Source organism: Rhipicephalus sanguineus, chromosome 10 (assembly GCF_013339695.2).
Source record: "Rhipicephalus sanguineus isolate Rsan-2018 chromosome 10, BIME_Rsan_1.4, whole genome shotgun sequence".
In the NCBI taxonomy this organism is placed as follows: domain Eukaryota; kingdom Metazoa; phylum Arthropoda; class Arachnida; order Ixodida; family Ixodidae; genus Rhipicephalus; species Rhipicephalus sanguineus.
The window spans coordinates 61,451,129-61,477,161 of NC_051185.1; the positions used below are offsets into that span (position 1 = coordinate 61,451,129).

The 26,033-nt window shown below is 50.3% G+C and overlaps 1 protein-coding gene across 1 annotated transcript in view; it reads right to left on the reverse strand.

Moving 5' to 3' along the window:
* LOC119371961 (A disintegrin and metalloproteinase with thrombospondin motifs 9) overlaps nt 1–26,033 on the reverse strand; it is a 367,660-nt gene that overhangs the window by 79,651 nt on the left and 261,976 nt on the right. The window contains exon 4 of the mRNA XM_037642406.2: nt 1,293–1,501. Coding sequence (XP_037498334.1) covers nt 1,293–1,501 — 209 coding nt within the window. The remainder of the gene's footprint in view (nt 1–1,292; nt 1,502–26,033) is intronic.

Genomic DNA, 26,033 nt, shown 5'->3' on the forward strand with positions numbered 1-26,033 from the left:
AGACAAGGTCCGTATTATATTTTAGCTATAGAGATTGCAGCGCTTCTACACGATGCTTCAACAAATGACCACCTCGTCACCTTTCAGCGGATTCCTGTGTACTGCGGCGCGATGGAAAATGAAGAGGCAGACGCTGAAGCCAAAAGAACCTTAAACAGTGCCCCTGAAGTGCGCATTGCGTTTTCGCGACCAGACACGAACGCCCTGCTTCGCTGCGTAATGCGCAGCTTTACACTTGGGCACCGGACCAAGCCGGAGCAACGACACCGCCGATTGTACAAACGGGACCCGTAAATGAGGTTCCGCATGCCTCCTAAGTTAAAGCGACACATCGCAAGTGTGATTCACCGGATTCGTCTTGGTGTGGCATTCACAAGACGTTACGCACATATCATCGGCTGCAGTGACACCGGTCCCAATTCTGATCACTGTCAGAAACACTTGAGCGCATATTTTGTAGCTGCCCAGCATACGCACGCGAACGACGGAAACTTATTTCCTGTACTCAACGATTTCGTAACAGATCATTAACTGATTAGGTTGTGCTGGGCCCTTGGCCTGACGTCAACAGTGCAACTGTGGTCGTAAGAGCGGTCAAAACCTTCCTACAAGCAACTGGACCAGATGTACGGTTATAGCATTTCGCCGACTTGACGGGACTGTATATACTCACCTCCCTAACTCACCATCGTCATTCATTATTATTTTTCTTCCCCGTTCCCCTCCCCCGGTGTAGAGTAGCAGGCCAGTGCCGATCGCTCAGGCCGACCTCTCTGCCTTTCTGTAAATAAATTCTCTCTCTCTCTCTCTCTCTCTCTCTCTCTCTCTCTCTCTCTCTCTCTCTCTCTCTCTCTCTCTCTCTCTCTCTCTCTCTCTCTCTCGCGCGCGCGCGCGCACGCTTCTGTGTGCGTTGGCGTTCCTTCAATTCCGCGCTCATCCCCCGAGCGAATGACACGCGTCCGTCACATGACGAGTACGAAGGGCAACTGCTGATTACGCAACTAGCGCGAACTCTACGTCACGAGACAAAGTGGCACAACGATTGGCGGGAAGTGCCACCGCCGAATATCGCGGCACTTGTGAAAGAGGCATCGGGGACGGCAAGGAGGCGAGGAGAACCAGTGGCAATCCCCTCGCCCTCTTGCCGTTATTGCTCTTCTACTCGTGTTTTGTCTACCTACGCCACCCGCCAGAGCCTTACAGACATTGCTGAAAAGCAAGCCACAAAATACCGGCGTAGGCGACACGTTGCCGTGGATGTGAGAACCGAAAGAATCACTGCAAGCACTCACCGCAGCCATGAGTGTGAGTATGTAGTGCTTGAGGTTCTTGCCGTGGTATCGCGCCATCTTGCTGTCTGCCGCCACGAGCACCTCGACGTGCTGCTCGATCGAATAGGAGCGCTTCCGCCGCCGCCGTCGCCGGTGGCTGGCGCTGCCCTGCTGCTCCTGCTGCTGCTGGCTGCTGCTCCACGAGTTCGAAGGCTCCCCGTCCTCAGCTGCTGGGGCAGAAAGGAAAGAAAGAAAAGCACGACAACGTAAGGGGCGTGCCTAGATATGAAGCTTACAACAACAGAAAGTTAAGGAGTTGGTACGTATTCATGATGAAAGAAGTTGACCTGCAGGCACGGACGCAATAGTAATAATTGTCGGGGTCTTAGGTCCCAAAACCCCTATATGATAATGAGGGACGCCGTAGTGGAGGGCTCCGGAAATTTCGACCACCTGGGGTTCTTTAATGTGCACCTAAATCTAAGAACACGGGCCTCTAGCACTTCACTTCCATCGAAATGCGGCAGCCGCGGCCGGGATTCGCTACCGCGACCTTGGGGGCAGCAATCGAGCACCATAACCACTATACTACGGTGGCAGGTGAGACACGGACGCAAGAGAAGAGATGAGAACAACACGCGAACGGCTCGAGCAGAGATGAAACGCTCCGGCCAGCTCCGTCGAGTAAAGGAGCATGAAAGGGTGGGGGGGGGGGGGGGGGGGTGGCTATATAGGGGCGTGCCTCACTCAGGTCAGTCGGTGTTTGTGTTGTTCTAATCTCCTCTTTTTATCGTGTACCTGGAGATCGCTGCGAATTAGGAAACGCATACGCTTAAGAAAAAAACATGGCTGATCCCTCTGTCATAGGAATCGGTATAACACGAAAGCGAAAAGTGTCTCCACAGACGTAGTTGAGCGTTTGTTGTGGATTCTTTCGCCCCAAGCGCGAAGGAGTGAGTGCTACAGCAACAAATTGTAATGTCACGCGAAGAACGGTAAGCAGCTCGAAACTTGCAACGCGCTGCACAAGCAGATAAAGTTCTCAGTTACTGCCCGAGCGCCTTGTTTACAGTTACAGTACAGTTTCATTCGCGTCGCTGCCCAATATCCAGTGATCGTGTGGATTTACGCTGATACGGCATGCTCGGCCGCACCCTTAAGCCTCTTGTGCTTACGAAACCTAAAACCCGCTGAAAGATGCAATGCAAATACCTGCATATTCTTTCTTTCCTTCTTTCTTTCCTACTTTCTTTCTTTCTTTCTTTCTTTTTCTTTCTTTCTTTGCCCGCACGCGCGCACAAGAACACACACACGAGCACTAACACGTACAGAAGTGGTCAAAAGTTCCGAGGCCGCTATCCTATGTAATCCTATAGCAGCGCGGTCTGGAAACTCATGACCACCACTGCAGATGCACACAAAAAGAATGAAGCAACCGAAACCTGGCACCGACAATCGGCGACAAGTTACGCCCTGTGATTTCATCGCCAAGCGCCAGACGAAGGCAATAAAAACGATAAACACACACACACACACACACACGCACGCACACGATAAGAACGCTGGGCAACTGTTTGTCTCGGCACGCCCACGTGGTGACCGCTGTGCTTTACCGCGACTTCTCACATTACACAACAACGCTGCAATCGGCGTCGGAAACACCCGACGGGTCGACACGGTGACCCCGCCACACAAGACGTCCCACGCGCCCAAGATCCTTGTCAAGAGCCGCGCACGCGGGGTGTTCGCCTTGCGACATGCGACCTCCCCACCAGGGCAGTATCCACTTGCAGAAAGCAAAATAATATTAATTAATGGAGTTTTACGTCCCCAACCACGTTATCATTATGAAGGACGCCCTAGTGGAGGGCTCCTGAAATTTCGTCTACCCGGGGTTCTTTAACGTGCACCTAAATATAAGTACATGGGCCTCTAGCATTTTCGCCTTAATCGAAAGTGCAGCCGCTGCGGCCGGGATTCGATCCCGCGACCTTCGGGTCAGCAGTCGAGCAACTTAACCACTAGGCAACCACGGCGGCTTCCATGTCAACACCTTGGCTACGGCGCATACGGACAGGGGGAATCGAACCCGCGTACCCCCTAGGTATTCCTCTAGACATCTCTTTGCATACATCTTTGTAAACCTATTGACTGCACCGGCGTAGGCCAGGGGAGAGGCCAGATTTGGGGTGTTCGACCTTTCCTGATACCCTCTTACTGATGACACTTGCCATCAGGAAGACGATATCATCATCATCAAATACCCGGGCATGAACACCGGCAGTGTCACTTCCGGTGGTTCTTTCGTTTGGTGATAATACTTGTGTTTAGCCACCGGAGCGTGTTTGAGGCTGTATTCAATTTTCTACGGGACACTAATAGAATTGAATGCTAAGAATAACTTAATTATGCTTCTTTTTCGAACGTTTTTTGCTTGATCACAGCGGTTCATTTATCTATATATATGTATATATTCTGGTCCTTTAGTTATTTTTCTTCTGAATTTTACTTGGTTATATCATTAACGAGTCACGCCTAAACTATTCATCTTTAAACTATATTACTTTAGCAAGTCAATTTTTTAATTAAGGCACCGTCCGATTCCCGGCCGATCCTCCAGAGTGGATTGCGCCAAGTGTCTGGGGAACAACAACCATAACAGTGTATACCAGTGCGTCTCATAGGACCGCTTAGTTCATATTAAATTCAGTAGTTAGCGAAGAATCAGAAGGGTTTTGAATGACAACATTGCTAACAATTACTGTTCCTCGATAATCATCGTCACCCCGGCAGAACGTGCTCTGCCGGTGGGCACGCGCGCATCGCTCAAAATCATTCCTGCAGTCAGATTTTGGTCGCCGGTCGCCGGCTGAACGAGCTTTCAGAGCAACCGTACGCCTCCATTCCTTTACTTTGCTTGTTACGTATATCGGCTAAGCAGCGGTGGGAGACGTTCTCCAGCAAGTCATCACTTTGGAGAGAGAGCATCGGCCCGTACAGGTCAGAACATTTGTCTCTCCAGCAGAGATCTGAAATGTCTGTCTCCTGTTTCGTTGACCAAAGTGCTATCCCCTACATTGTCGCAACTCTACCATATTCTCGAATTCGCTGGTCCCGTCAGCTCTCATTGGCGATGTCTTGACGAAACGCTTGTACTGCGTTGACGCCTCTCTCTCTCTCTCTCTCTCTTTTTGCCGATAAAGCCCGAGTTTCCGATAATAAAATCAGTTGTTAGAAAGCGCCTGCCCCGTGTGTATTCTCCGCTTCGTCCCCGTTTTCTTCGCGCTTCTTCAACATAAAGCAATTCCAACTAGGACAAGTAGCCGTGAAGCTTTGTGCGCCTCACCTGGTTTTGCATGCCTCCGTGATCAGCCCACCTTTCACAAAGCAACGACGTCATGCGATGACTTCATCGTGCAACGTCGTAGTGACGTCACAAATTTTGGCATCTGTGACGTTATTATGACGTCATATTGCGACATAATCACGCGATGATCTTTCGCTTCACTCGTATTGACGCCCCAATGGTCAATTTTCGAGTTTGATGAGGTATCTAAGGCTTTCGCCTTTATACTCCATATTCCTCATAACAGGGGAAACGCCGACGGGCACCATGAAGAAGACCGCCAGCAAGCCTAAGCTCGAAGGCCATGATCAAAAGCAGGCAGAGCCGCGTGGGCAGCCGCAGCCAAATCCGATTCCCGTGCCAACGGCGACAGCGGCCGCGGCGGTAGCCCCTCCCGCGCCGGCGGTGGTCGCGCTGCGTCCGAGCGGCTCCAGCGATAGCGACAGCTCTTCGTCGTCGAGTTCGTCGAGCCCTAGTCTGCCCGAGTACGGGGAGGGCACCTTAGACACGACGAGCACGACGACCAGCACGGCGACGTTGAAGACCGAAGGAGGAGGCAAAGCTGCGGGCAGCAAGCGCCGGCGCCGCGACACCGCGTACCCCAGTCGCAGAAAGGGGTCTTCCTCCACCGACACCGGAACCGAGTCGGAGCCGCTGACGTAAGTTTGCGCGACTGACTTTAGTGAACCCATCTAATGCCCACAAAGAACACACTACGTTGCTAAGGCGGTAGCTTCCTCAACTTTCACTTCAACCCTTCTCGTGAACCACGAACTATACACATCCTTTTTTGCCAACGTACAGCTCAACATGACACAGTACAGCAAGCAAATTTTAGGCCTCCAAAGCGGCACCTACATTGCATACAAAGTTCTATATACAGTCTCGAGCGTTTTCTTAAGCACGTCTATGCATCGTAAAGGACACATGCGCAGCGCAGCATAACAATGTGCAGGGCTGGTCAAAAATTCCTATATAGGCCGCCATCTCATGCGATCCTATGGCAGCGCGGCCTGGGAGCTACTGACCACCTCTGCAACACACGCTAATTCAATCAAGCAATAAATTGCGGTGGCGGCGGGCCAGGCGCCACAATCCCGTTTCGCCGACCGCACAGCCGCATGGGCCTCTGGCGGCTAATTGGGGCATTAAACAATTCCGAACTGCGTGTTACGTCAAAGTCAGCAAGGTGCTGTTCCTCAACACGACACTTAGGTTGTTGCGACAGTTAGCGTCCGGCATGTAAGCGTCATGCATGTAAGCGTCACGCATGTAAGCGCCATGTTCTCGGGTGCACACATTCCGCTATGATCACTTTCTCTTCGTTTGCTGACGCCTTGTTCCCTTAAAATAACGTTGGATAACGAACAGAACACACGTATGTTTAACCTTCACTGCCTTTTGCTTCTTCGTTCTTTCTCTATTTCACCACAGTAAAACCGGCACTAAGTTCTGGCTGTACACCGTGGTGGCCATCATGCTGACCATCGCCACGGTCGGCGCTATCGGCATGTCGCTGCGCGCCGCCGAAGCCGCGACCGACGAACCGCCGGAGTACACCCTGCCCAAACGTCTGGCCACCACGATTGCGCAACCACCGCAGTGCAACTGCGCCAACGGCGACGCCACGGCGAATCCCGACGCCAACCTTCGCCGCCAGCTCACCAGCAGCTCCAAACCGGGACGGCGGCGGCGGCGTGCGAAGACCGAAAGCCCGGGCAAGGCGACGGCAGCGACCGCCGGCGGTAACGGCAGCGAAGCCGCGGGGCTGAACGCCGAGGAGGACGAGGACGCCGTGCCTCAAGACGGCGTGCCGCAGAAGGTGAGAAGTACGAACGCCAGTTCCGCACATTGGTTCAACTATATACTGTAAAGGCTTGTTCCGACCTGCGACCAGCAGTGGTCTCTCGTGCAAGCAGCCGCAAATGGCCGCTTTGGTCGCGAAGCGTCCGTCTTGGCTAAGGAGCTCGCTGCTCGATTTTTCAGTCGCGCAGCTGCAGTAGCAATCCTCCGAACCAATCAGACACGCAGTGACAGAGCGTCAGCTTATCTTTCGGGGCTTTAGCAACGCGGGCAGGCGTGAATTCTGTGTGTCTACGAGCATTATTCGCACGCAGGTGCGAACGTCGGTCCCGCCGAGTCGCTTGTTGGTCGACGGTCGCAAGTGATCGCGCAACCGGTGCTAGTCTCAGATGTGAACGAGCCTTTACTTCTATTGAAAACTACAGCTTCCAGGGCCCCTCCACCCACTTTTCTGTAGCAAGATGTTAATGACGTCCGATTCTGTCTGCCGCACTCAACTTTCGTATTTGCTCGCAAACCGACAGAACTGAGAAATGTTGTCTGGCATTGGTTAACAATGGCTATAACAGTTGGCTGAACAATAGTTAATGTTGGCTGCTTGGATAACTTCGGACATCCGCTATAACAAAGGCTACGTACTTAATGTCAACCCAATGACTGAGTTGTCTTGTCCGACCAATTTTTATCGCCCAATACCGGCTTTCCTGGGGCGCTGAGCCGTGCTCTCTTATGAGCCGTAGGGCGCCTCGATGCCAGCTTCCCTTCGTGCGAAGGTACGCTGGCATCGAGGTGCCCTATAGTGAGCCGTCGATGCCAGTGTTCCTTCGTAAAGGGTGGTGTGACACGCATAGTCCGCGCCGCCGCCATATTGGGTCAAACAGTGGAGCTATCGAGTTGTGTTATGTTCCCCGTATTGATTCAAACACTGGTCTGTCACCACCCTGTACGAAGGAACGAAGGAACACTGCCATCGAGGCGCCCAAATGAGTCGCATAAAAGAACGCCACCTTTCTTTTCCTAATATCAACTACGTGCCCTCTCAGCCACCTCCCTTTGATTTCCTGCAACTCGCAGAAGGTCGCCGGCAAGGCCACGCGGTCGCTCGTCGCGTTCAAGATCGGACCGGGACGACTAAAGAACGCCGGCGAGCCATCCACGTCGCCAACGCCCGCCATTCTGAACTACACAGTCGCGCGAACGGTGTCGCAGCCGCGCGCGAAGCGGGGAAAACGGGACCCGACCACCAAGTCGCGAACGACGCTCAGGAACGCCTCCCGAAAGAATCATAAGACGGTCGCCGCCACCTCGAGGACTTCAACTCCTCGGCCCTCGAAGACGACGGCGCACGTGAAACCCGACGTCGAGGAGACGGCGGATTGGGAGCAGGAGAGGCCGCTCGTCAAAGGGGAACGGCGGTCGCCGAGTGCGGCGGTAAGGCCGCGGCACGACCACGAAACGCCAGAAGTCGGCGCCCTCAACGCTGCTGGCGCTGCTGCGGTAACTACTCGCCGACGACGCGGCGCGCACTAAAGAGAGGGCGGCGACGTGTATGAACGTCCGAGAAGCCGGCACCGATCGCCACGACCCCTCGCGGCGTTATTGGAGCGGTGTTCCCACCGTTACCAGAGAGGGTGACGGCCGTGAACCGATTGCTAATAAAGACAATTAGTAAAAGCATGTAACGTGGCACGGTCAACAATGCGTCCGCGTGACGTCATAGCACTCCACCATAATATAGAGTTTTGGAATAAGGTACCAAAAGCTTCGCGATACGCGATCCTTTATGTTTGCTGCCACTGTGCATGCGTCATACGCTAACCTCTTGGGTACCCACGTTAAAGTTCCGAAAGTAGCGCATCGTACCCAACGAACGCTATCTCTGCGTACCTTACTCAAAAACTGCCTAACCGCAATCAACTACACTGCATCATAAAATAAGGTAGAGCGTGCGAACACGGACACAACATTTTTATGATGAATCCTTACCAACTTGTTCAACTTTCCTTCGTTCTCAACTGCACTACAAACGTAAGGAGGTTAAATATAAACAACAAATTAAATGCTATGAAACCGCTCCCCCAGCGAACCACAGTAGCTGCAGAGTACAGCAGTGCAGATGCTGAAAGCGTGTGGCACGTACACGCCAACCCTGAGAGAATGGCCAACATACACTGAAGCCAAGACCCGAATATTAACGCGATAGCGTTAAAGAGCTCGTATCGCAGAAATTCCGCCGTTGGCGTCAGCGTCGGAGCCGTTGGTTGTGAGCGAAAAATCATCATCTTGTCCGTGACGGAAAAATCGAAAAGCTGCAAATAAAATAAATAATAAAAACGTTGGGTCCGAGTGATAATCGAACCCAGACCGTCTGCGTGGCAAGCAGGTGTTCTACCACGCAGCCACGCCTCTGCTTGGAGCTGCACTGAAAGTAACTTTCATGCTTCCCAAAAATACGCGTCCTGTATACAGGTGTCACAGTACGAGATGTAATATCGCAGTAATATTGCGTGGTACAAGCGTACATTGCCATCGGGCGTCACACCATGTCAATATCATGACGACTTGGTGGTTTAAAGACAGACACCCATTACAAAAAAGGCACACACATTACTGCGCGTATTCCCTTAAGACCACGTAGTGGGTGCATCGCAACTTCGTGAAAGTTTCTCGCGCATAATTGCTCCTGGTTTAAAGCATGCTACCCATTACATAAGGCACACACCTTATTGCGCGCATTCTGTTAAACACTCGTAGTGTTCGAAGTGCGCACTAGGGGCAGGATATCGCTATCGCGTTCAACTCTTAAAGGCGAAGCTTAAGCGTCCCCCAATTTTTGTTTTTTATTTTAGCCAACAAGAATCAAGAGGTGGCATTTCCAGCCGCCCCAAGACAGATTTATCTGCCCACATAGTATGCAGATCGACGGCCACACTCTCTCGCACCGTTAAATTCGTGCGGCGTTGTTAGACGTGTTACGGGATTGACTGGAACAATATTTTCGTTAAGGTTAGGAGCAGTAAACTGAAGAAGTCGAACTCAATTATTATGGCGAGGACGACTATAGTATCCTGCGCTGTTCCTGATTTAAGTGTTATTAAATTGTAATCCGATGCTGACATTTGTTTGTGTTTGTTTGTTATAGGTCGTAGTCACCAGAACTCATGAAGTTCCTGCCTTGCAGCTTATACTATCTACGGCAACAGTAGAAATAATATTAATAAGGACACTTAAGCTTGAAATAGCGTATGGTATTTATATTAATGAAGAATTCAGTGATGAGAAGGACGTGATCCTATATATAGCTCATTAAAATAAGGAAAAGCAGAAGGAACGTAAAGTTAAAAAGAAGAGGATTGGAAAAGCCGGCCCGCGTTCAAGGCGAATTCCGTGTACATCGTCGTCGTCTTCACAATATTCCCCAAGAAACGCAAATTCATTCAAGCAACCGGAAGAGTAGGTTGCTAGTGTTACCTACCACTGAAACCAAATTTTTTCCTTTTTTATTTGTTTATTTATTTATTTTTTCATTCGTTATCCTACGGCTTAACTCTTTCACTTTTTATTTACATCGCGTTTCGTGCTTCTTTCCTTTTGACGTTTCATAGGGTTTACGTTTCCCTTTCTAACTGTCAGTGTGGCCAATCCCCCTCGAGGGTATGAGCCAGTCAACGCCAGTCTCCTTCAGGCGACAAACAAACAAACAAACAAACATCGACAATGCGTCGCTAGTAATTATTGAAAGACCGCGATCAGCCATCGGCACCGCCATAGACATCTAGGAACGTGCCGCACGCGCACACCTCGCGCTACACGTGTCCCGCGAGCGAACGTTCCACGCGTCGGGACACGTCGCCATTCCACTCGGACTCGCAGGTCACGTCGGACGCAACTAGTCCCAGCTCCCGAGCCATCCACGCTGACCTCCTTTTACCCGAGTTCCAGAGCCCTGTCCGCCATTTCTTCCATCGTGGTCCAGCATCCAAGAGCCCTGTCCACCATCTTCCATCGCGCTCCAATATACCAGAGCCCGGTCCACCATCTTAAGCCACCGCCGTCCAACATCTCGGTTCGACATGTCCATCGTCATGGTGGGCCCGTTTCCGGGCCCGTTCGACAGGACGCACTACTCGGATTCGTCCAGTGAGAACCCGAACGACGCCCGGCAGCGCCGGCCCGGGGCTCAAGGCTTCCAGCAGCGACCGCCGCCACCGCCGCCGCCTTTGGAACCGTACCTCAGCCTGCTGCAGGAGCAGGGAACGCCGCGGACGTCAGGAACGCCACGGGACAGCGTCGCTTACAGCTCGGTGCGGACAGACTCCGGAGCGCCATCGCCGGTATGTGCTTGCCACGTCTTAACCCTATACGCGGTGCTGCCACGTAGCCTCCGCGATCCTCCGTTGATGCATGCGTGCGTCAGCGGACCCTCACGGAGGCCACGGGTAGTAGGATGACTGATAGTTCTTCTGTGGCAGTAATGGACTGCCACTGGAGGAAGCTATGCGAATAAATGTTGCTTACGCAGTATTTCGGGCATGCCTATGGACTTAAGAATCGGAGACACCGATTGCGTCTACGGAAGCTCATGTCGAAATCGAGGACGGATAATTGTACAGGCTCCCGCGAGATCACTCTAAGCAAACAAAAAAGAAAGAAAGAAATACAGTTACTCTTTTTGGTGAATTCTGAATTGCCATTTGTATCTTCAAGACACACGTTAACTGAGAGCCGCGTCTCCCACGACTCTTCAAAGGAGCATAATGATTTCCAAAAGAGTAAACGTCAACCTATAAAGGAAGTTATGTGTGACAAGTCAGCACTAGAGAAAAGGGTAACGGGTAAATCTTTATTTTTTTTACGGGAACGCTATAACAGAATATGCCATCAATACGGAGCAATTCGACGTTGTCCGAAAGAGAACGGCAGTGCGGCGTAGTACCGCTTCGGTGCTTCGATGTGGTCTGCGTTGCTGGATCTTTTACAGCAGTGACACTTGACTTCGATCACCCAGCAAAGCGGAGACGGTCGCGATTTTCTTAGAAGGTGCAGAACTGCAACAATAATATTTGGTGCGCAATATTCTCTCTCAAATATTGCTGTCATTTTCGTCCGTGTTTCCTTTTACGTGCCCGGCAGCTAAGTGTCATATGTTATCGAAAAAATTCAGACCACGTAACGCGATCTTGCTGCAAAATATATTTTAGAGCAAAGCAGTGGTAAGTGCAATCTTAAGCTTCGAACGTCATAACGCACGTCTAAAGTGTGATTCACCTAACTTGCGCCAAGGTTGTTTTTTTTTTATTTCGCGCACTCTAAAGAAAACCTGGAAAAAATTACAGGATAGTTATCTTAGCATAGATGAAATGACCCGATGTTGCCGAACAGGTTTTCTGAAGGCTAATCTTTGTTAATTACCCAGTTTAGTAGACTAGCAGTTATCTTAGCATACATAAAATATTCTGACGCTTCAGAACAATAAAAGTACTGCAACTACTGTATTGGAGATTTTTCGCTAGAAGTACTAATTGGACAGTTAATTAGGCAATATTTGTAGATAAGCAAGCTAGGCGGAATCGAAAAAATATCCTGACGTCCAGCATACGGCTCAAAACAATACTGAGCCAATTTGACACGCATAGCGCGTATGTTTGTTTTTTGATACTAGGCTCATGTTAGCTGAGACACCCTGCATATAAAGGTAATAACTCTGTTGTTGATAGCACAGTGGCCAGACATACCGGCTACTTCGGTATTTTCTTCCTACTTCAAATCATAACAGGAAGCTGACGACGGGTATCTTGACGCGCAGGTGTACTTGCCGATGTGTAGCCGAGAGCCGCGACACGAGACCCTGCCAGAGCCTCCCAGACCACGGCGCGGAGCGGCTTTTATGAAAAGCAAATGGTAAGTAAGCTCGCGAGGCCATAACGCTATAGTACGGCGTTGCGTTCATAAGTTTCGCCCAACAAATAAATGGCTGTTAAACGCGTACTCTAAACATCACTGAAACCAGGAGGAATTCCTGGTTTCCAGGAATTCCAGGAGGAATAAAAGTGGGATAGGTTAAACGAACAGGAGAAAGTGCCTCAGACAGGTTGGCCGACGTTTCAATAGGAGGACCTATCTTTGTCAAAGGCGCTTTGCCATCCTTGGCGTGTTAGTTTTACCTCCTATCGAAACGTCGGCCAGCCTGTCTGAGGCACTTTCTCCTGTTCGTTCAATCTATCCCACTCCGTGTATCCATCTGTCGGCTCCCTTCTTGACTTAGGAGTAAAAGGCATTCTATAGTAAAGTCCTTCGCGTCATAACCATCCGATACTGCTATAGGAACTGTTCAAACGTAGCCTGTAGGACTGAGGTCGCACGACTAACAGCATAAAAGCTTTGAACCAGACGAAACAGCGGTGAAATAGTTGTTTGCACTGGTCCCCCTGAAGGATATCTGTACAAAGAAATGACGCGAATGCAATGTTGATTGGTCAACCTACAAGAACAAGCGTGGTTTGCGTGGCATGGTTCTTACCAGTTGATGAAAATTTCTTGGAGCAGGGTTGTCACTGCAGCCAACGTTACTTGTGTTTGTCAGGGCTGCCTTGACAAAGACGTGTGCTTGTCGGAACGTTGGCTCGAGCACAGGTCGGCAAACTCGCTCATGAATCGACTCACTCGGACTCGGATGGAGCCGTGAGTCTGAGTCCGAGTGAGTCTGGTTGAAAAAAAAATTTAGTTAGTCTGAGTCCAAGCGAGTCCGGATAACTAATATTTTGGTGAGTTTGAGTCCGAGTGAGTCCGGTTGCGGAAAATTTGGCGAGTCTGAGCCCGAGTGAGCGCTAAGAGCAAAATAAATTTCTTGAGTGAGTCTGAGTGAGCTTTACCTTTTATTGCTGACCCATCGGCTCCAGCGACACCCCTGTCCAAGAAATTTTTTATAATCTTCAAGCATCCATCTTTTCCTGAAATTCTGCCAAATCGTTCTTACTAGTTAAGCGTGTAAACATGTGACATAGGCATGTGACACCGGTACGGGACTCCTTGAAACTTCTTGGGACAGCATTCTCTATCGAGTGCTCCTCTATGTTACTAAACTGATTAAAAAGTAAGCCCTGCTTTCTTGCGTGTTCAGCTACGAACTGCTGCGCCGTCTGGTGGTGGTCGCCCTGGCTCTGATCGCGGTCGCAGTCCTGGTGGTCGCGGTGTCCCGGAGTATGCGCGTGCGGGCCGACGCGGCACACGTCAAAGGCGGAAACGCGGCGGTACAGGCCGCCAACGGCACCGACCGCAAGGACAGCACCGCGCTCCGTGCGACGTCCCCGACCCACGCCGCGGCGCCCGCTGCCGTCGGCGGACCCAGAGCCGGCAGCACGGCCAGGCCGCTAGCGGAGGCGCGCCACTACAAACGCCGCCACGGAGGTGAGTGGTGAATAAATTCAGGCAGCACAAACTCGGATCGTCGCCTATGTGTAATCATGCCACAGCATCGTAGCATTGAGATTACGTAATATTTAGTGGATAAGCCTACGCTACCAGATTTTGCGGGTCAGTTGCCATCGCATTGCTAATTACTAGGACCAGCTTAGCTAGCTCGCTGTAATATAATTGCTTGTTAAATGCGTTTTTTTTTTCGTTTTCCTCCGTTGTAGGGACCGGTCACGGGAGGAAGGCGTCGTCGCAGTTGACGTCGCCGGTGTCGTCGTCGTCGTCGCCGTCGTCGTCGTCGTTGTCGCCGTCGACGAATGACAACGTCGAGTGGCCGATGACCGAGGAGGCCGACCGGGAGGTGCCCGTCGTACCGGCGCTACGGGACGAGGGCCACGTGACGGCGACTCGGCCAACCGCCAGAACAACGGCCCGCGCCGCCGCGCGCACCTCGGCGGACGCCGATGCCACGGCGGCCACGCTGACGCCTTCGTCGCCGGTACTTCATTCATTCATTCATTCATTCATTCATTCATTCATTCATTCATTCATTCATTCATTCATTCATTCATTCATTCATTCCATAGGCACGCGCATTCCCCGCTCGCGCGAGCCAGCAAACGCACAAACTGCGTCAGCAGGAGCGGGCACCAGTCTGCGAGAAGTTTTAAAGACGGGAGTATATTTTACGGTTAGTGTTAAAAAATAGGTTTATTTTGGGGGCACTCTAAAGGGGGGCGCCAACTGTCCCCCCACCTTTGCTTAGTCTGACCTTTCGCATCGGTACGAAATAAAATGCACAGGAAACGTGAAAAATAGAGTGAATTCTCGAAGTGGCGAAGGCGGCGGCGGCATGCAGGAGGGGCAGAACAAATGTAAACGTTTTCGACGCGCGCGAAGACTGTTTTCCGGCCGCTCTGGCATTTTCGCTTTCTCTTCGCATTGTCAAGTGTGAATGCGCCATAAAAATCGCAAGGAACGCTGGCGACATAAAATGACGCTCGTCTCGTCTCGTTCACATGCCAGTGCCAGCCGAATTATGCTGGACCGACTAGCGCAGCGCTCAACCTTGGTCAGTGATGGGACATTTTAGTCGCAGCACAGTCACCTACAGAGCAGCTTAATGACAAACCAGTTACAGGACAGTTAAACGACAGGACAAATCAGTGACACGACTGTTCTCTGCTGGCGCGTCCTTTCTGCGCTTCTATCAGGGCTGTCGTAGCCATATCGTGAAAAATTTCGTGGCTGTTCTCTTTTTTCTGGCCAAGCATTGTGTGGCCTATGCAAACCATATATATATATATATATATATATATATATATATATATATATATATATATATATATATATATCGTTGTCATTCTTTTAGATATTTCTGCCCATTACCTTGCTAAATATCTACTTCATAGATTGCGGTATCTTTACAAGTGAGGATATCGCGACATATAACTTCATTTAGATCAATCTCTGAAACATAGAAATCTACAACGATTAGCTTGAAGATCTCTATAAGTTGGCATTCCGAACCTGTCATTGAAAGAGCAACGCTTCGTTTCTGTATACGTCAGTCGCAATTGACTAAGACGACTGGAAAGCAAGAGGCATCCTTTTTCTCTTCCCAGTCGATGTATTGATCCCCTCACTCTCCGAAAGCTTTCTGCACCTAACGTGGTTTCGCACTAACTCCAGGATTGGAGGTATTGCAAACTTTCTGGCCTTCACCTGGTTTTGCGTGGCCTCTGTGATCGGCCCACCTTTGACGCAGCGACATCATGCAATGACGTCATTATGACGTCACATGTTTTCGCTATCTGACGTCATAATTACATCTCGTGATAATCTTTTGCTGCACTGGCGTTGACTCGCCGACGCCGACGGTCAATTTTCACGTTTGATGAGGCACCTAAGGCTTTCGCCTTAAAGGATTTCAAAGGAATGTGGCGTGTGTTTCGATGACCACTCCGAAATCTTCGCAGGTGGCGTCCGGGGCGCCGACGAGCCCTGCGGCCGTTTTCAGCGGGGAAAAGGCCGCGGGCAACGACGAGGGCAACGACAGGTGAGATATTAGTAGCTGGATTACTTGGTCGACGCAAAGTGCTCAAGGTCTGACGCGTCTCATTCCTTGAACATTGTACACTGGCGGCAAAACAGCGCGCACAGGAGCGCATAGAAACATTCCAGTTACTCTACCACCGCGTACTGAAGGCATCAAGTCTGCCGGAGCGAGACCCTCGCTATGAATGAATGAAAAGGGAGGGGGGGGGTGAGAGAGAGAGAGATATTGAGGGCCCGTTTCTTTGAAACAACCTTGATGAAAACCATATACTAGGATTCTGGGTAACGCATCGCCTCGGCAACGATGTCAGTTAGTACTAGTTCATTATTCATAAAGTCATTATTCATAACTAGCCCAACTTTCCGTTTTGTTGTTCGTCATTACGTCGTCTTCCTTCGCACAGCGGCCTGCAGGGCGGGCTTGTGGCGTCGCCCGATCCCGCCGCGTCGAAGGCTTCGACTCCGGCGGGGAGGACCACCGAGGTCGGGTCCGTGGCGGTGGCCACAACCACCGCCAGCACGGACCTGCCCGAGGTGATCAACGAAGCCGACGCCCGTGGCGACCTCCAGGAGGTGTAGGGGGTCGGCCGTGCTGAAGGAGCCGGGGCCGAGCAATCCGCGAAGACCTTGCGACGGCTGCCCGGCTCCTGGGCGACCGCGGCTCTGGCAGACACGGCGTCCGGCGTCGGTGCAGCTGCAGCGCCGGACGACCAGGAGGCCCGGCTACTCCGCATCGATAGTCGGGCCTTCTCTATTTCGTATTGTTTTGTGTTGTAAATATATTGTATTAACGCGTCTGTCTGCTGTCTCGTTCATCTTTTGGCACAGTACGTCTGCCAAAAACACATCCCTCGCAAACATGGCTCCTACAGTCGGACATACAAGTGCGGTGAAAGTTAATGGGAAAAACACGTACGGGGGTGCTCAAAAGTTCCCAGGCCGCATTGCCATATGATTACATGGCATAGCGGCGTGCGAACTTCTGACGCCTCCCCCCCCCTCCTTCCCTTTCCCATAGCCACACTTCAGCCTGCATCGTACGGGTGAGCTTTCCCAGAAGGCTCAATCGCGTATGATACGTGGTGCTTCCTGTCGCATGCGACGGGGCGATGAAGTAACTGTGTGCTAATACCGCCGAGGACGAGTTCATCTGCTACACCACTTACAATTTTCTGGAGGATTGATTGATTGATTGATTGATTGATTGATTGATTGATTGATTGATTGATTGATTGATTGATTGATTGATTGATTGATTGATTGATTGATTGATTGATTGATTGATTGATTGATTTGTCAAAGTGGTACTTGTCAAACTGGTACCTGTGTTGGTAACATCGACCATGTGCGGTCTTGATTGATTGATTGATTGATTGATTGATTGATTGATTGATTGATTGATTGATTGATTGATTGATTGATTGATTTGTCAAAGTGGTACTTGTTAAACTGGTACCTGTGTTGGTAACATCGATTATGTGCGGTCTCGTAGAAGTTCAAATACCTTCGTACCGCAGTTCGTCCCTTGCTGCTATAACACATAGTGCACTAACCTTTCTTTCTATGTGTACAAAACTGACATGGGAATATTGCACAGTGCCCTCGGATTCTCGAACATTCTGCATGGTATAACGAGAAACCTATAGAGCGAGGACAAAAAAAAACAGGAATCTGTCATTGACGTCCTTAAATTTTTCGTTACGAATAATTGGTACTTTAAATCAATATATTAATTAATGGTAGCTTCTACGAATGATACACTGCAGACAATATTGGAAAAAATCACCCACTACTCGGCCAATCCCCTCCATTGGATGTGAGCCATGCTCAGAGGCAGGCCCGTAGCCAGGGGGGGGGGGGGGTGCCCTAGACCCCGCCTCCCTAAATTCTGATGGAGGGGGGTGTTTCACCGAAAATAAATAATCAAAGTAAGTGTTTTTCTGAAATAATCAAATAGTCAAAGTTTTCAGCAAGTGCTCTCCCCTCACCCCGAGAAAAATTCCTTGTTATCGAGCCGGCTCAGAAGAAAACAACAACCAAGTACAAAAGTTGGAAATTACTATATTCTATGTTTTTAATTAACATTTCGTTTTGCCTGCATTTGTCTTAATGTTTCCATTACCGTTAACCGCCGGCTTCTTGGCCAATCCCCCGATAGTGGGTAGGAGCCAGTTCTAAGGAACAAGCAAGGAGGCAAGCAAGCAAGCAAGGAACGCACAACGCTTGCTACCGACACGACTTCGGCGTTGTACAAGGGGTACGTGCTCGCGAAAGGCAGTCTAAGTTCCCAGGTAGGTCATCAGGTTATGCTTTCTCGTCCACGAGGTTCAGCTCTCGACACTAACAGTACACTGCGGCGTACGATCACTCCGCGTCCTTCATTACCACTCCATATTTTCCAGGAACAATCGCAGACTAGAACGCACTGCTAGGTGCGATACAGAACATTCACTCATCCGACGCAATAGCATCGTAACATGAAGTGCTTTTCCTTTCCTTGTGAACGGTTCTAGAATTATTTTCTTAAGTTTGTACTCTTGTACTGTACCCTCCCAGCCCTTCTCTTTCCGCTATAGCAAACTAAAAAAAGAAAGTTTATGGCAATGCTCTGGAGTCTTGGTATCCCGGTCATTTTGGGCCATCTCCAATGAACAAAATTCAAATCTGCAGGGGCTCAGAACTGAAGCACCGAACGAAGCCAAGCACTGCGACTGAGCATGCCCCGCCGGTACGACCGAAGCTACAGGGACAGCGACAGCAAGAATGCGTAAGCTCCAGCTTTAACCCGTATATATTACTTTATTTGCTGCATGTTTCGCGCTAGAGTACGTTCATGTCACGTGTTCACGTTGCACCTTCTACATGATGCGGCTCCGGCAGAAGAGGATAACGCACTCGTTCTTTCTATTTTCAGAGGTTGTATGTTTGCCCTTTAGAAACCGAGAAACATTGAATAAGTGGATAATATATCGTTCACCAGTCATGTTCCATAATTTGTGCAAGGATAATTAAATCTTCTGGCTCAAAATGAATGCGCGATTTGATTTTGGTTGTACTGTTTTTGAGCAAAGAAAAATTATTCCTTTGACATTGCTCTTGGAACGTGGCTTGTCGAACGACTCGTCGAACATTGAAGGGCCTTCACCTAAGTGATACACGCCAGTCGTGCGCAGCACACTACGGTTAAGTGGAGGCAGACTGACTACGCAAGAGGCTCAATTTATCCTATGAGCAATGTATCTTGCCCTTTCTGGGCCCCTAGTCGAAATAATTCACAAAAACATGGCGTAGAGGTAGACCATCAGCCTCGCATGCAAGAGGTTCGTGGCTCGAATCCCGGTGCCGCGTAATTCCCCACCGGATTTTAAAATAAAGTGCGCGTGTTGATGGAATTGCGTAAGAGACCTGGAGTGCGGCCTCATAGAGGTGACCACAGCCGGTAGTGTAGTCCTTCGCCAGACTAGGATTGGCCACCCTGGTGCAGTACTTGGCCACCACATCCCATGTGAATGTAGACACTGCGCCTAAGGGGCATAATAATAACTTTCCTGAGTGTTTTATTGTGTCGGGTGCGTCTCCGTAGTAACGAGACAGCTGTATATTGACTAATACTTCCCTCTCGCCCTGTTTCTTGCGGTGCGGTGTATCGATTTGGCTTGCTTTTAGGCTGCAGGACGAACCACGCGCAACCGTTTTCTCGGAAAAAAAACCGCTGCACTGCAGACGGCTAGCGACGCGTGACTCATGAATACTGCGGAAGATGTACCCGCCCTGCGGCTAGCGTCCAGTGCCTGCGAGGAGTGACAGGCGGCGAACAGCTTTGCTCTATACACGAAGTAGCACAGCCACGATCAACACAGAAGTAAATACAGACGGATATTGTCGGCTCAGAAGAAGATGACTTTCGCTTTCCTGTCGTCTTAGGCGAATGCGTGAGGAACCCTGCGAGATTTTTTTCCCTATACTACCCTAACCGTCTATACCAGCTGTGATGTCACCCCGTAAGCGTCCACCCTAATTCTCTGTCCGAGTCAGGGAGTATCTATAGAGACACGACCTATTCTTGCCCAGCCGAGTTCAACGTTTACAAGAACAGAAATCTGGGTGAGTTGGTAAGATTGCATACTTGAGCAGGTAGCGCAAAGAAAAAAACCAAAGACACAAGCGAGGAACTGAACACGAGACGAGCGCTAAGTTCAAACTAAAATTTATCCTCGGAATCCACGCCTATTTATCATCCAACAAAGCTCAGAAAACCACATCGTCACCCAAGAACACCTCATCCCGCCCCCACAACGACAACGGATAACAACACGGCACAGCATCTTAATCGGCCCCCATAACGAAAACCATAGAAGCAAATAGGGACGCAGTTGAAAACGCTAAAATCAGAAACCTTGTGATTACGTAACGCATGCTCAGGCTCGAGCCTTCATCACGGGGAAAGCGAATGTGCCAGGTTAGCTGCAAAGGAAAGCTAACTCAGAGGGGTTTAAGGTTCAAGGTATGTCATTTGCTGTCGCTAAACTGCTTCTATACCTCACTCTCCTTGCGTACGCAGCCAGGGAATGATAGTGTTCGGGCTGTCGCTGACCTTCCTCACTTTCCTGGTGGTCAGCATGGTCACGTTCGCCGTGCACGTCAAGCAAGAGATGGAGGACGCCACCCAGGAACCGGAAATCCCAGACAATGCCAGGGTCAATTGGACACTCAACGACAGCTACGCAGACGCGAACCATACCGTCGATTCCCGGCACACGAGGTGCGAAGCACGGAGCACTAGCCTCGTAGATTTCGATATGTTAACTCGAATTCGCATTTAGCCAGGGTGAGGCAGAAACCGATTAGTTCTTGGAATATTGTTATGGCGAAAGCCTTAGATGCCTCAAGAAATACAAAAAGTGACCGTCGACCGTCCGCGGCGTCGGCGTAAATACGAGTGGTGCGAGAGACCATCCTCACGTGGTGACGTCATCATGGCGTTGCATGTCGACAGAATTTGACATGACGACGCCATCACGTGACATCGTGGCTTGGCCAAAGATGGGCGCTATCCCGGAGGCACTGCAAAACAACGTGATGTGCGGAAAGCTTCAAGTCCCTCCGATCTCGGAGGAAGTGCAAAGCCACACTGGGTGCTGAGAGCTTTCGAAATGGGGCAAGGGGGGTTCAATACAATCGACTAAGAAAAAGAAGATGGCTTTCGCATTCGAGTCGTCTTAGGCCTAGGCATAAAGGGACCGTGTGGCGCTTTTACGCAGGCACGGTGTCGTGACCACGGTCGTCGCAGAAACGACGTCGACGGCAGCCAGGCGAAGAAACATGCGAAGGCGTGGCCACGACTTCCCCGTTCCACCGCCAGAGCGTCGTAAGCCGCGGGAGCATACCGAGAAAAAACCCGCCAACGGTACGCAATGTAACCTTTTCCAGCGGTAGATGTGAGCACAGTTGTGTAGCGGTTGTCCTGTGTCTTTCTACGCAGTCTCTGTGCGTGTTCACTAGCATTTTGAACGAATTCAATCAGCACGAACTAGCCCAGCTAAATACATTAATAGTTGAGTAGCGCGCGCCTAGATAGAGTATCGCCGTAACATGCACGTAAAAAATGTTTCAGCAAAAAAAAAATGAGTCCTTGCCCTATCGGGAAACGCCAAGCGAAGCTTGGCGCCTGACCCACTATTCTTTCTTTCTTTCTTTCTTTCTTTCTTTCTTTCTTTCTTTCTTTCTTTCTTTCTTTCTTTCTTTCTTTCTTTCTTTCTTTCTTTCTTTCTTTCTTTCTTTCTTTCTTTCTTTTATTTCTTCCTTTCTTTCGCGTTGCGCAATGCTCCCTCTTAACTGTTTCCTTCATCCATACCGGGAATTGGACTTTCATCCACGTGCTTAGCAGCCCAACACTTCATTTGCTACAGGCAACAACGACGGTCGTACGTTCATATCCAGGCAACAATGAAATGTGGCAACGTGAAACGACAAGTGGCCTCGATAAAAGAGTGCCATATCAGAAACGGCCGATCACCGACAAGCCAACGATGGAGAGCACATCAATTATTGAAAAAAAGGCGCATACAAATAACAGGCGTGTGACCGGCGCGCCCTCGATGGCCGCATTTATGATGTTCGCTCACCATCGCGAGGTATTTCGCGTACAACGTCGCCGCCGCCCGCGAAATCTGTAACTCGCAACAAGCTTCGCTTGAAAACATCGCAGCAGGCTGATTCCGTTGTTAGCTGTCGCAGCCGCACTCTGCCGGTGTGAGGGTGGAGATAGCTTACATCAATGGACATGGACGGCCGTTTAAGCCGAAAATAATGTACACGTCCTTACTCATTTTTAAAGACATCATTTAGTTGTTTTCCTTTTGAGCGGGCAAAGGTTGACAGCCTGACATAACTCACGAGTTAAGAGATCTCAATCATGATTAAGCAAATGGTTCTCCTACAGAAAATACTCGTCTATATGGTAATTATGAAGTCAGCCCCATAAGCTGAAGTCTCAAAGGTTCAGTAGAACTGGCGCGAACGACGGCACCCCCGAGCACTTGAACATGGGGCAAGGCCGTACAAACGTCAGGGACCCGTTTCCTGACAACGTGCACACAGCCACCAATAATGCATTATTGCAGTGAGGAGTTGCTGTACCAACGTGTTTGGGGACTGCAGTGCTCCTGGGAAGATTAGATGTTTTCAACACTTCTTTTTTTCTTTCTTGTGCAGTACCGCAAGCGGATGACCACGACGCGAAAACCACGCATCGCGTTGAAACGGCCCCGCCTACAACTACGACTCCCACGACGACCACCACGGAAAGTACAACGACAGCACCGACTACCACATCCAGCACAGCAGCGACGAAAACCTCTACAACAGCGCAGACAGCTACGACGCCAGCGACGACAATGCCAGCGGCTAGGACTCCAACAACGACGCCATCAACATCAACGACGACTACACCACCGTCATCGGAGTCGTCCACGACGCCAGCAACGAAGACGACCGTGGGCGCGACGCCAGAGGCTTCGAGTACGATCCGGAGGACTCGGGCGATCATCAAGGCCTTTACGGTAGAAAGGTTCACGTCGCCGACTGAACCGACGACGCCAAGACGTACGAGGAAGATCATCGCGGCCAAGGGAGTGGTACCGGGAAGCGACGCGAAGTCGATCCGGGCGGAAGACGGCGGCGATGCGGTGATGCCGCTCGTGATGGATGCGCCGATGGTTAACCCCGCATTCGACAGAGGTCGCCCTATTGCGACTGCAGTTGCGTCTTTCCGTCGGTCGGAAACGAGGAGTTCTGTTAAGGCAACGGCAGGTTTGGAGTCGTCGCGACCGGAGGCGACGTTAGCGAAGATATCCGCGTCAAGTGAACCTGCATTTTCGCCAAAAGGCGATTCGACGTTCACGTCGGTGCGAGAACCACGAACCTCGCACCTGCCGCCGCCTCTCTAATAAACGAAATTTCACTACAAATGGACGCACGCACGCTATCGAGCACGGAGCAGACTGCTGTTGCCGGTAGGCGCTGAGGCGCTATGTAGTACGAGTTGCGGTTTCCTCGCTTTTAACGTAGTTCTATTTTATTGAATTCAGTGCTAACGCTGATCACCGTAATAAAGTAACGAAAATGACCCCCGTTTTCGGTTATTGCAACCAAAACGCCGCAATGGGGTACCGGATTTCGTTTCAACAACCACTAAAAAAACTTTAAAGCGGTTTATACCGAAAAAATATTCGCTTATATTTCCTTTATCTTTTCTCTTTTTTTCGCTATAAGAATCAACAGTAAAACGAAGTGAAAATATATACTTCCAGCCATTTTTTTTTTTCGACGTTATCTTAGCGCTGGCACTTGAGATGTCGTCAGCAACATTGAAGTACCATCCCGGGCAGTCCTGACGCAGCAGCAGTTCTCGAAAATTTACACGTTCACTCACCAGCCACTAGAGAACACGACGCAAACCTTGTTAGCAGGTGAAAAGTTTACCACGCCTGATGAGAAGCCATGCCTGATGATGTCGAAAATCGGTGAAGTCACGGCGAGCGAGTGCGCGAACTTGAAGGTGGCGGAACCCCTGCCTCGTTTACGCGTCTTTTACAGAGCTGCTTTTAACGATGAGGATTATTTTCTCAACCATCATTTTTTTTTTTCTGGTGTTACATCAGTTCCCTCGTGAAGCCCTTTTTATTCTGTGATTTTCTTTAAAAGCATAGCATACAAAGACATAGCGCATCTAAGACGGGGAAAAGCGAATGACACACACACACACACACACACACACACACACACACACACACACACACACACACAGCGCTACAAGCCGCAATCGGTAGTTTTAGTGCTGCGTATACGTAGCTTCCGTAACGGCGTTGCGTACGTAAGAACGCTGCACTTCGCGTAGAGCGCGTGCGCACAACTTCTGCTCATGCGCACTCCGCGAAACGCAGCGTTCTTGCGTAAGCAACGCCGTTAACGTGGCTGCGTATACTCGGCACTAAAACTCGCTAATACACTGCGCAACAGCCGCGTAACAAGCCCGCCGTGCAAGCTTGTTTAAGGACATAGAAGAGAACATTAGCTCTATCGACTACGATGCAATCAATACACGTTCGCCAGAGTGTAAAACATAGCAGGCACATGCGCAAACGAACGACGACACGCGATCGAACCGGCGTTTTCGAGAACCTCCATTCTTTCAACTGAGCACTTCCTCACGCTCCGCGCCGATGTTTCACAACTGCACACTACGACGCCGTATGTTACGCAGAGCCGCTCCGTCTTGCCAGCAACTTCGGCGCGCTTTAAATCCGCGACGGATGAACGGCTCTTTCCGTCGTCGTGTCGAGTGCCATCGTTTATCCGATTCGGCCCATTCACGCGAGTTCACGACGCGGCGCGAGCAAGCTGGATGGATGTTCTCGCGTCAACTATGCGATCGGTACACACGAACGTTCTTTCTCCGGCGGGGCCAACAGCCTTGGGTTGTAAAGGTCTGTCTCTTTCTCTGTCTTGATCTTCCTCCCACATCGAATAAGTCGTGCACGTAGCATGCCTTCACGATGCGCCACATATTGTACGCGGAATTAGGTGGATACGTCACTGATGGTTACAAACCGAATACAGTAAAACCTCGGTGATACGAATTTCGCGGCGTTACCCAAAATACTCGTATCATCTCAAATTCGTATCGCCAGAAAACATGGAAAATTAGTATGCGACAAAAGAAAGTTGGCATACGTTTTGATTCAGTGTTTCTCAGGGCCGCAGTGACGTCACGAACAGCTCTGAATGATTGCCAGTAAAGGTTTTAGACGTCAACGATCATACTTGTACTCGTCAATATACGGTGCATGCGCGCGTGTGTAATTAATGAACCAGATGTGTTGTGCCCCGCGACCGCTAGTAGCCCCTTCCTAGTCTTACTACGCTTTTCTGCATGACACCACAGCACTGCGGCGAAAGTGACTTAAAAAGCGCTTTGTACACGGTATAGATAGAGGCCAAGCTCCTTCGCCAAGACCATTCGCTTCGTCTCTTGGGGTCTTCGTCTTCCTCCACCTTTAATGGGACTTTATGACGGACCCGCTGCCCAAGTTTCAGCCTTGTTTCATAGAACGTCTGATTGCGGGGACATGGCTTGCATCGACGTGGCAGGCACGTGTTAACACAGTACAAAGACGCTGCTGCCTCGAGCGCAGGAGCACGCGTCAACGCGTCGGAAAAAACAAAGCGCGACGTCAACGTCATCTGTAATAAAACGCGAAGGCGCATAAAGGCTTCCAACATTCACACGCACTAATCTCGGAGGCAATGACGCACCGTTGATGGTCGCGCAGCCCGCATGCCCGCGCCTGACTGCCGCGTCTTCCGCGACCGCGCGGACAGCACCTGTTAGTACCTATGCGCTAGCGTATGTTCGTATCAAACGTCGCGCGGTGCAAATCGGTTCGCAACAACCGTACTCCAATACGTTTCAAGCTAATGGGCCTTGGCCGGGACCACAGAAAAATTCGTATCACCCCGAAATTCGTACGAGCCGTGATCGTATCACCGAGGTTTTACTGTAATGGCCTCTGAGATCGCATTCGTTAGTCTGCGACAACGCCACGTAAAGTTTCCTAGGCAAATTACTAGTGAAAACTACG